The following is a 12,433-nucleotide window of genomic DNA, read 5'->3' as shown; positions in this document are numbered from 1 at the left end:
GCTCTGGTTTCCTCCCGCAGCCCAAAGACATGCAGATTAACTCCAAATTAAGCTACTCTAAGTTGTCCATAGGTGTGAATATGAGTGTAAATAGTTGTTCATCTCTGCGATAGATTGATGGCCTATCCAGGGTGTACCCCACTACCTCTCAGTCAAAGCCAGCTCAGATTAACTCCAGCTTCTCCTGCGAGCCTGACAGATAAACGGCATGATGGACAGAGGTGGACAGTAACGAAGTACTGTACATTTACTTGAGTATTGTACTTAAGTGACCACTTCCGGGTTAACATGGCGGCAGGTGTGCGTCTTGGCTTGGCAGGTGCAAAGGCTTCACCTTCCCAAATACCGTCTAGGGAAACGCCATCCTCATATATCGTCAAAATTAGTCTACAATCATTATGGACTACTCTGATTAAAACCAGATCACAAGAATTTTCAAATACTCTTTGGCTGGCACTATATTTAGTGATGGTGATTGTCCTACCTCTGTGGGGAAGCTGGCATGCGGCCTGCTTGGGATCCTGCACGGAGACACAGCGCAGCGCCTCTCATTTTACGCACGACTCATGGAACTTGTTTACATTGTATTCCACCGTGCTGACAAACGGGCATACACATGTAGTGCGTTATCAACTTAGGCACGCAGAAAGGAACAAAATATCCCCCCGTGATCGAAGATTCGCGACGATGCTGTGCACTATTCTTCTCCTCTGTGGTGATATTCATCTCAACCCTGGGCCGGGAAATAGTGGGCCTTTGCAAGACGAACATCAAACCCCGCTGGGACTTGAACATGGCCAACAGCTTGGCGACGCTACACTTGGAGGCCTTGGGCAGGCCGCGGAAGTGTTGCTCCAACTTTCCAACAGCGAGTTGGTTGATTACGCGGCAGCACAAGGTAACGCTGAACTTGAGGCTCTTAAACTGGATAATAAGAAATGCCGACAGCTCATCTCGCCGTTGAAATCTGCATATACATGCAACCGGGGTATCGCGGCTATAAAACAACAAACAACTAGGATATTTCAGACTGTTAATCATGCTAAAGTGCTTTGGGATCCAGCGTTAAAGCCTAAGGGGATCTTTGGTGGACATTTAAACATTAGGAGTTTAATATCTAAAACGGAACAACTTGAACATCTTCTGACTGACTCAAATGTTGATTATTTGTGCTTATCCGAAACATGGTTGAATTCATCCACTCCATCGGGTGTTTACGATATCCCAGGTTACCGTGTCTTTAGACGTGACCGTGGACATGGCAGAGGGGGCGGGGTCATGATGTATGTAAAAGAACTCATTCAGTGTAAACCGCTCGATCTGCCAAATGATCTTGAATGTGTTGGTGTTAATATTAATCTCTCTCCTGAAATGTCGTTCAATGTTATTGTTCTTTATCGACCACCATCTGAGAATGATAAGTTTGTGGATAAACTGTCTGATGTACTTAAAACATGTAATGGCAAAGAAGTGCTAATAATGGGCGATTTTAATTTAAACTGGCTAGATAAAACAAAGAAAAAAACTAAAAAATATGGCAAATAGATTTCATCTAACCCAACTGATTGAAAATCCAACTAGGATATCACGATCTTCAAAGACATTACTGGATTTAATTTTTACAAATAAATCAGAACGCATATCAAAAACATATAACTTAATTACTGGGTTATCAGACCACAACCTTACCCTGGTTACGAGACAGTTGTCAAAAAAATGGCTTATAAATAACAATATGCCAGAATGGAAAAAATATACATCTCACTCATCCCTAAAACACACATGCAGTTCTTTGAAGCAGAAGTTAGGCAAACACATTGGGGTAACGTTGTAAATGACAAGAATTGTGAACAAGCATGCAAAGATCTACTGGACACTATCAAAAGGCTCATATCAAAATACACTAAATCCATCCGTTATAAATTTCGGAAACGAACATTGCCTTGGTTTAACAATAGTTTATTTCACCTTATTAAGCAAAGAGATGCAGCCCTGAAAAAAATCCCTGTCTGGTCTAGATATTGACCGATTAATATATAAAGGCCTCCGAAACGAGGTCACATCAGAACTGAGGAAGGCCAGAGCAAACTATTTTCTTGAAATTATTAAACAAGCCAAAGGCAATTCAAAATTACTCTGGAGAACCATTGATCAACTCTCAGGAAAAGAATATAAAGAAAGTGCACCCTCTCATCTTAAAATAAATGGAATTTTACAGAATGATAGTTTAATAATTGCAAATAGTTTTAATGATTATTTTATAAACTCTGTTTTAGAATTGGGCAGCAGTATATCAGCCCATAAACCATCTAAAAATCTCGTTAATACATTTTATTTGAATTTTACTTCTGTAGATGAAGTCAAGATAAATCAAATTTTATCAACAATATCTAATTCCAAAGCAAAAGACATATGGGGTCTTGACACATTTCTCCTAAAGAAATTTAAGGATGTCCTAACTGCTCCCATAACTCACATTGTAAATAGATCTCTGGAGGAAAATTATTTTCCTAATGTGCTGAAAACAGCTATAGTAACACCGATTTTTAAAGCAGGTGACAAACAGGATGTCACCAATTATAGACCCATTAGTATTCTGCCAGCTATTTCAAAGGTGGTTGAAAAAACAGTGGCAGAGCAGTTAATTAATCACTTAGATATAAAAAGGTTAATGCATCCCATGCAGTTTGGCTTTAGAGCTAACTACTCTACTGACACTGCGTGTTGCTATTTTGTAGAACACATCAAAGCTAATCTTGATAAGGGAGGAGTGGTGGGTGCTGTGTTCTTAGACCTTCGAAAGGTTTTTGATACTGTCAACCATTCAGTACTCCTTTCTAAGTTAGGGTGCTTTCAGCTGGCTCCAAGTGTACTAAACTGGATTGAGTCATATTTAATGAATCGGACACAATGTGTTAGAATTAAGGATAAAATATCTTCCTTAAGAGCTTGCACTATGGGGATTCCACAAGGTTCCATTTTGGGACCGCTTTTGTTTAGTACATACATCAATGATCTCCCTTCTGTATGTGAAGATGTGGAGATACTGATGTATGCTGATGATACTGTCCTATTCACATATGGTAAAGATCCTGGACAGGTTGCAAACAAATTGACTCAAACATTAACGAAGGTCTCAGTGTGGTTAAAAAAATCTTGTCTTACACTAAACACTGACAAAACTGTTACAATGTTCTTTCATAATAGATCTAAACAAAATATTATTCCAAATATATATGTTGATGGAACAAGGTTAAAGAACGTTGAAGAATTCAAATACTTGGGAGTGATTTTAGACTCTACTCTTTCTTTTAAAAAACATATTAAAAAGCTTGGTAATACTATAAGGTATAGCATAGCTAATTTTAGACACATCCGTACCTCTCTAAGTGTTGATGCTGCTATGATGTATGTCAATGCAATGATTATGTCTCACTTACATTACTGTACATCAAGCTGGTCTCAGGCCAACAAGACTGCCTTAAGATCCATTGCTTCACTGTACAAGCAGGCTCTGAAGGTCTTAGACAAAAGACCATTTCAGTACCATCACTGTGCCATACTTGGCAAGTATAACATGCTTAGCCTTGAAAACCTTATACAGTACTCTGATCTGCGTCTAATACATAAAATCATTGATAATACAGCACCCCCGCCTCTGAGAAAATTTGTTCAACTCTGCTCTGAACAGATGAGCAGAACCACAAGATCCACCAGTAGGGGAGCTTGTAGCCTCCCAAATCGGCGCTCTGCCTTTGCTCAATCAGCCTTCTCTTTTAGAGCTACCAGAGCTTGGAATAGTCTCCCCAATGACTTAAAAAGTATTGTTGATTTCAAGGCCTTCTCAAGGAGCGTGAAAAAATGGATGTTGAGCAACCAGTCTTGTCAACATTAATCATATTATGGAATGCTGCAATTATATATCTTATTTCTTAATTCTTAACGGATTGTGTGTGTGTGTGTGTGTGTGTGTGTGCGCGCACGCATGCATTTGTGCACCTATGGCTGCTCTTATTCTCACGTATTTTGTTTGTATTTGTTTTACCTGCCTAGGGACTGCAGATGGAAATTAGCTTTTTAGCTATAATCTGGCGCAAACCATCTTCTTACTTTTGTAACCAATGACTCTTGTGCATGGTCCCTGTTTCAACTAAACTAAATAAACTAAACTAAGTACACTTTTTGAGTATCTGTACTTTACTTGAGGCTTTTTTTTTTTTTTTGGAAACTTATGACTAACTTCACTACGTTTGAAAGACAAATATCATACTTTTCACTCCAGTACATTTCTATCAAGGTCCTCGTTACTATGAAGCAGCTTTGAAAGTGGATGTTTTTTCTTTTCTAAAGTGCGATTGATTTTTTTCACAGGAGACACTGAAACAGGGCGGCACGGTGGTGTAGTGGTTAGCGCTGTCGCCTCACAGCAAGAAGGTCCGGGTTCGAGCCCCGTGCCCGGCGAGGGCCTTTCTGTGCGGAGTTTGCATGTTCTCCCTGTGTCCGCGTGGGTTTCCTCCGGGTGCTCCGGTTTCCCCCACAGTCCAAAGACATGCAGGTTAGGTTAGCTGGTGACTCTAAATTGACCGTAGGTGTGAATGTGAGTGTGAATGGTTGTCTGTGTCTATGTGTCAGCCCTGTGATGACCTGGCGACTTGTCCAGGGTGTACCCCGCCTTTCGCCCGTAGTCAGCTGGGATAGGCTCCAGCTTGCCTGCGACCCTGTAGAACAGGATAAAGCGGCTAGAGATAATGAGATGAGATGAGACACTGAAACAGCTTATCAGTAATCACTAGGGTCATTTCACGTCCACAGACTATATAAAATCAAGATCGGTGATTTCTCAGCAGCATTATTTGAACTCGATCAGTTGATGGCAGAATGGAAGGAGGCGGTTCTTCTGGGGAACGCACACACTCATGGCCCCTGAACCCATGTTTCATTTTTCTGAAAGGAAAAAAGATTAGTTTAGTTTTAAATGTTTGCTTTGTTTACCTAAAATGAACCACATGACAGCCTACAAAAACTCGCCATCAGAATCATATTGAGGTGTGTAAACGTTTTATTCCAAGAGAAAGCTTGCAACGAAGTTGTCTGTGCTTCTCGAGCTAGCGATAACGTTGCAATAGCTATGCAGTCTGGTTAGTCAAATGACTTTCTATGGATTCGCCCGCCAAGTTGCCATCGCCTTGTCCATGGCTAACATTAACACACAGCTAGTTGACTTGGACACTGTTAGTTAGCATGTAAACATGGAGTTCCGGTAACATAAATAACGTTAACTTATCTGAAGTCCTTTCAGAAATATTTTTAGTATAATCTTGCCAAATAAACAATGTAGAAATCTTTCTTTTCTAGTAACTTTAGCTACCCAATACGATTGAGTTTGAAAAGAGTTTGCTAGCATGTCTGGTGGCGCTTCACTGACTAGCTAGCTTAACGTTAAGCCACCGTGATGGAACAGCATGCATTAATTTTGTGAATTCGCAAAATAATCCAGTAGGTTGCTTCAGAGGCATGAGGTATTATAAGCGTTGAGTCAGTAATACAACAATGTGTTGACAGAAAATGTACTTTTAGTACTTAAGTATTTTTAAAAGCAAGTACCTCAGTACTTCAGTAAAAATTTGACTGGACAACTTTCACTTGTTTTGGAGTAACTTTTGACCAGTGGGATCTGTACTTGACTTAAGTAATGAAGTTGGGTACTTTGTCCACCTCTGATGATGGATAGATAGATATTTTCATACAACATTTTCATAAATTCCTCATTTGTAAATTAAGGTCTAAATCTGTACAATACATCTCTTCAATGATTACAAGACTTTACTCATGAAAGTCTTGTAATTATAGGGGTGTTCACACGGCACATATTTGCATCGATGCTGCACCGATGTATTTTGTTGCGATATATCTTACACCGGTCTAAATTTTGTGGAGCGTTCACATGTCACAAACCTGCTTACTAGAGAGAAGCGTGTTAGCACCGGCGCAGCCCCACTTGCGTTCACACGGCAGTTTTTGCGACCGTGCTATACAATAGTAATAATGCGGAAATGAAATATGCACATGCGTGAAAATGTACTTCCTTTTCCCGGTTGTCATGGCATCACCAAGCGCCGGGAAAACAACGTGGATGAAGACACCAGTGTTGCCAGATACTGCTGACGTTTTCCAGCCCAAAATATGTTCAAATCCGCCAAAATGCACTTAAAACTGCCCAATCTGGCAACACTGGAAGACATGCAGTTCTGTTGTTGATATTCGCCATTTTGGAAGCGCAAAATACCAGGATGCAAATTATGCAATGCCCGTATGTAATCAACTCTCCTCACGCGTAGCGAGTCTACCTCTGTAGCGTTCGGACGTCCCATTTTATATCGGTGCTGCCCCGCAAACTAGCATTTACTCCGGAGTAAATTTCTTAAACCACCTCCCGAGCAGGGTTAGATTTGCACCGGTTTAAGCAGCTTTCAGGGGCTACACCGGTATAACTTTGTACCGTGTGAACGCTCTACCGGGGCAGCCCCGGTGCTACACCGGAGTAAAAGTTGCCGTGTGAACACCCCTTATGTGACACCTGTAGCTAAAACACCTCAGAGTAAACATTTACTGAGCAAAAGTACTGCCCCAACCTCCCATTTTCTCTCTAGTTTGAACAGTTGCCACCGATTTCACAATCAATAGCTGCTCCCTCACAGGGCAGCATAACACACTTGGAGGGGAAAAAGCGAGCTCTCTATCCTCTTCTGTATACATAAGCTGTCAGACACTGATGATGGGTTCGAGTTGCTGTGATTGACAGGAGGGAGATGGTATGCCATTCTTCTCCCCAAGGAAGCTTGGCCAGATTTGCACCTTTTGCTGTGGCATTGTTGGGATTCTTGATCTTTTTGGTGCTAGGTTTTGAAAGCATAAAACTGCTGTACGTAAGAGCTTTGGTGAGGCACGTTTCGTGTCCTGTAATATCCAAAAGTCTCCTTGGACTGTAACAGTTATAGTTTTGAATTTGTATAATGGATTCGTATATTTAAAACACATTTTGGCGAAATTCTCCAAATGCCCCGAGGCTTCCATTATAAGTGAGTGTTGAGTCCACTTTTTTCTGTCTTTTTTGCAGTACAGGGAAACATCAAAATTCTTGTCCTTGTGCTACATATGCACTGGATACAGGTTAGACTGGAAAACTGAATTTATTTATTTTTGTCTTTTTTACTTTAAGCATAACACCCTTACTAGTTCTAGTGGCACAGCGCTCTGTATTTAAGAGAATATGGTAATTTATTTTTTTCGTGGTCCAAATCCTGCGCTCTAATTGGCTGGCGAGCGGGTCGGTATCCTATGGTACGGACCCCGGTTACGGACCTCTGGCGACTCGCTCATTCACAACAAACAACATGGTAGCGTTTTTTGCCAACATTTTTTTTTTTTTTTTTAAATATATAAGATTATCAAAAATCTTAAATTTTTGCCAGCATTTCTCAAGAAAATTAGCCTGGCTAACGCGACTTCAAAGCTCTCCGAGCTATTGGTCTGGCCAAGATATTAAGCCAAACCGTTTCCCAGAGCCCGTGGTTGACCCGCCTCCCTGAAATGCCTGTTTGCTACTGGTCGAAGCCAGAAAAGGCTGTGACGAAGCTTAAACCAATCACATCACGGACGTCAGGTGGACGTCAGGTGATGTCGTTAAGCAGCGCAAACAGTGACATCAGTGATCTTTTAAGCGGTAGTCTCACAACCCGGATAGTAAACAATAAACATGGAGGACATGGAGTCGTTAGTGTGGCTGGTCTTGGTGCTGTGGCTTGTTGTCACCGGCAACGCGGACAGATACTGGCAAGAGCGTATAGATGAGGCGAGGCGCATAAGGCTTCAGAAATTCTCGTAATTCGTAATTATTCTTCTTCCGGGTTTGCGGTGTTTACAGATCCCAGCGCGCTCGCGGGGCGTGTGTGTGGGCATGTGAGGACACTCCTCTTCACCAATCAGTGCACAGGGGAGTGTCTGCTCACGCCCCCAGCCTCACTCGGCTCGCTTCAGCCCCACTCCAAAACCGTGCGAGTTTTAGGGGCTAAGCAGGGCTGAAGCGAGCTGAGTCGTGCTGGTTTTTGGTAGTCGAAACGCGAGCCGTGTCGGGCTGAAGTGAGCTGAAGCGAGCTGAAGTGAGCTGAAAAAGGGTAGTGGAAAAGGGCCATTAGAGTCACCAGTTAACCTAACCTGCATGTCTTTGGACTGTGGGGGAAACCGGAGCATCCGGAGGAAACCCACGCGGACACGGGGAGAACATGCAAACTCCGCACAGAAAGGCCCTCGCCGGCCATGGGGCTCGAACCCGGACCTTCTTGCTGTGAGGTGACAGCGCTAACCACTACACCACCGTGCCGCCTCGATGGTTTATATGTATTATTATTAGTAGTAGTATCATTTTATAATCAGGTCAATTTTGTGCCCTTGCAAGTATTTTGCTCATACACTCATCAGGAGCTCTGCTTTTAGGCTCTGCCTGAATATATTCTATAGTAGTGGCTATCTAACTAGCCTAGATTATGATCTATACTAGATTTACAGTATTAGTAATAAATATTTAAATAAAGATGGTTTAACCTTGATGATAATGAGGTGGTTGTTTGCTTTTACTTTGGCTTTGGAGTCAGAAAATCAAGCTGTACCAGTGAATGTACCAAAAAATACACAAACACACACACTTGCTGTTTTTGGTTCTATTTCTATTGGCAATGAAAAATTTTCAATCCAACCTGCCATACAGATCCTTAATATTTACTCGTTAACAAGAGCATGTTTATTTCTCCATGTTTATTTGGACTTTGCCTCCAAAACCCTTTTAAAAAAAAAAGTCTGGCATCACTTTTCTGAAAAATTTATTCTTTTTTTTTTTTTTCAACTATAACCAATGAGGCAGTGTTCTGCCTGCCTTGTGGCCATTTTGCATGGGATTGATGTAAACATGTGCTGGAATTTAGGAACAGGATGTTTTGATGATTATTTCCGTTTATCAGTTTGATTGGCGGTGGAATGCATAATTAAGATGCAGTATGATATTTACAAGTCCTGACCCTGATATTATTTCATTTTCCCATTACACCGGTATCTGAGGTCCTTTAGGGCAGCTCCGCATTCGGAAACACTATGATCAGGTTGTGTGCTGTTATCTTTGGCGTTCACAACGTGCAGCTCATTGCAGTACTTGGCTGTGACTCCAGGTTACGCACCAGAGTCTCGTTTTGCTTTGGTTGACTGGATGTTGCTGGACCTTTTCTAAGATGTGTGTGCGCATGTGCATTTCATGCGTGTGTTCATGAAAGAGACCGAATGAACACTAGTAGACAAAGAGCAAGTCGAAACTCTGTCAAAACAGCGTACGAGTATGTGGCCGATGAGAGCAGGTTTAATATATCCTCAAAACAGCTCTACACCCAGACCGCTGCAGCCAACAGGACCCACGTCCTGCCATCTCTCTGAGGCGCTGATTTACAGTCTGTGTACCCAACGTTCTCCTTGGATAAACACCCCATTAAATCCTGGTTTAGAACTCAAACTCTTAAAAACAAACAAGTGTAGCTTGTGAAAGATTTCCCAGTTCACTCGCAGATTTGCTGATACAGTAATTTATATTCACCGTAATTGTTTTCTTTGCATGAGTGCTCCTCTCGTGAGGTTTTCTGAGAAAGTCTGTTCTTTTCTGGTTTAAGCTTATTGGCACTGATCGAAGATTCTCATAATTGGTTTTGTTTGTGCTTATGTTTAAATTCCCTGCACTCCGTTTGATTTCTTGATGGTTAAACATGAAAATGATTAAAATGCTGTTAGTAAGAAAACGATCACTTCACTGAGAGATCTGTAATCTCAGGGGCTGCTGAATTTCCACGCGACATGAAAACCTCGTGCAGTTTTCTTTGTTTCTTAGCAACGTTGAGCATGATTTTCTTAAAAATCCTCTAGTGACACAGAACACAGTTGTTCCGTCAGGATCAGCAGAGGTATTATGAGCAAAAGGGGGGGGACCCCATTTTGATTTCTAGTCATTTGAGATTTCCTTTTCTCCCTACATATATGTTTTGTCAGACATCAAAGTCCACTGAGCTGTAATAGTGACCAGCTAAGCTAATTTGGCAACACCTGAGTTCTTTGATAGCTCTGACACTGATTGGTGGGTGCGAGCGTGCCTCATGGCGCCGGTTTAGCTTCTCGCCTGGTTTCCATTACAGCAAGGACCTTGGTTAGGGGCCGCCAAGTTTGGACAAGTGGCACAGGCATGTACGGCAAATTGCAATGCAAGGGGGCGTCTTGGTCTTCTCTGACATTTAATGACCAGATCGTTTCAGTGCAGCACGGCCAAAACAAACAGGCAACGTGCAAACGACTGCATCACCCTCGAGAACCACAGCACTAATGCTGTCTCTGTGTGTCTTGCTATCTCGGTGTCTTGCACTCCGACTTCTCTGTGCTGTCAGCCATATTTTTATTGTCTGATGCTTTACAGGAGCACAGTGTTTCTCTGCTCAAAGTGTTATTTTAATTCTCCGAGAGATGAATGTGTGAGGTTTGAGGACTTGAATATCATTTAATTAGCGAACTGCTTTGTTGCTCCTTTTCTCACCCAATCCAAACAGATGAATGTCTTTCCAGTCTGTGTTTGTTTAATTTATTGGTGTATTTTGGCGCACAGACTGATGCTGGCCTTACTTCAGCCTTCATCTGCAAGCATATTAATGATTTGTTTGAGTTAAAGAATTTTTAAAAGATAACACATTATTCCTGGTCCAGTTGAGATTTTTCCAAGGCTTTATCCCGGTCTCCTGAGCTGAATAGGCGAACATGTATATTGTGTGCGCGTGTGTTTTAACCTGCAATTCAACGCAAAGAGAAAAATGAGTTTCCTGTTGACCTCTGGAAATGCATTTTGCATGTTTTGACCAAAAAAAAAAAAGTACAGCCATGAAATATTAAAAGTGGGCAGAAAAATGACCGTACACCCGCAGAATGAGTGATGCCTCTCCTTAATTCCCAGCGTGAGTGCTGGGTTGAAGAAGTGTGGTACAAACATTTACCTAATGCACAAACAAGCCCTGTACTCGTGTTTGTCTTTTGGTCTCCTCTGCATGGTCTCACACACTGAAACTCTCTTTTAGGCAAACACGCACTCACTCTCTCACGCGCGCACAGTGCTCAGTTGAGCAGTTTGCAGGTATGCAGGAGCAGGTGGGCTGAGTGAACATGGAAAACACTCTACGTTGCTAATGATTAGCAGCTTCTCGGGACCATGAATTCAGCCGACTTGTTAAAGCAGCCTTTTCTGGTGTACTTTAGTACCATTTGGTTTTGTCTGACCACACGCATACACACTCCTCTAACAACACTAGCACCATTACACCACATATCCCGTCTTCAGTATCTGTCAGTGTTTAGTTGTTTGTAGTAATCTCAGATCATGACTGTGTTTGTGTGTATTTTAGGCAGATATGATGTTCAAGTCTGGAGTCTTCTGGATGGGGCTGTTTTTCATTCCTGTCACTTCGCTGGTGTTTGACCTGGCTTACAAAGTGTGAGTGCCCTTTCCTTGTCTGCTCTTCTCTGGACTTGGTCCTAGGAGTCAGAGTTTAGTGTGGGCTGAATAGTCAGACACAATGAACCTGAAAAGATTATTCTATGGGTTTATTGCATTGACTTTTTGATTATTTTATCGGTAATTTGGAAATAAAGCTGTGCATTTTCAAGGGTTTTTTTAAGGATGGTTTACAGACTGTTTGCTTACTATCAAAGGTGTTTTTTTTTTTCCCATCAATTTGGGTGTGCAAAAAGCTTTTATTTTGCATTATGCATTACATTGTGAACAAATTCTACTTTGTGTGTGTCTCAGTATAAAGAAGGCATGCTTCAAGACCCTGGTGGATGAGGTTCAGGAACTAGAGGCTCTGTCGAAGGACCCTGGAGCGGTAGTTCATGGGAAGAGGTAAAGTGCGCGCGCGCACACACACACAGAGCCCTGACCAACTTTAACAGCCTCTGGCTGAATGTAAAGAATTACAGTAACATGAGCTCTACTGTTCAATGAACCGGACAGTACTGGCTGAAAGTCTCTGCTCGCTGTGTGAAATAAGCACCAGCGGTTCTCCAACAAGCTGCACTTTCTTTCACTGTCCACTTTATCATGTGTAAGCTGTAGCAGGTACGGGCAGTATTAATGAAAAGGTGCGAGTGGTTCAGCAGGGATCTGAGCTCTGCGTGAATCATCCTGCTGGCTCCTCTCCCGGCCCAGCGGGCTCACAGCACACTGAACACACTCGCAGCTCTGTTAAGGGCTTGGTGTGTAAATCTTACACACACAGTCCTGTGTCTCTCCTCCTCCTAGTTCTGCCACAAGAGAAAGATTTCAACCATGAGGGACAGAGTTCTGAATGTCTACATCTCACTCTTT

General features: G+C 42.1%; 1 protein-coding gene across 2 annotated transcripts in view; it reads left to right on the top strand.

Annotated features, from left to right (window-relative positions):
- The window catches only part of atp8a1 (ATPase phospholipid transporting 8A1), a 318,944-nt gene that overhangs the window by 297,736 nt on the left and 8,775 nt on the right, over positions 1 to 12,433 (top strand). For both annotated transcript variants that reach the window (XM_060928098.1, XM_060928097.1), the window contains exons 33-34: positions 11,472 to 11,560; positions 11,876 to 11,968. In XM_060928098.1, the coding sequence (XP_060784081.1) occupies positions 11,472 to 11,560; positions 11,876 to 11,968 (182 nt within the window). The remainder of the gene's footprint in view (positions 1 to 11,471; positions 11,561 to 11,875; positions 11,969 to 12,433) is intronic.

Source organism: Neoarius graeffei, chromosome 8 (assembly GCF_027579695.1).
Source record: "Neoarius graeffei isolate fNeoGra1 chromosome 8, fNeoGra1.pri, whole genome shotgun sequence".
Lineage (NCBI taxonomy): Eukaryota > Metazoa > Chordata > Actinopteri > Siluriformes > Ariidae > Neoarius > Neoarius graeffei.
This window is presented reverse-complemented; position numbering and strand designations above follow the sequence as displayed.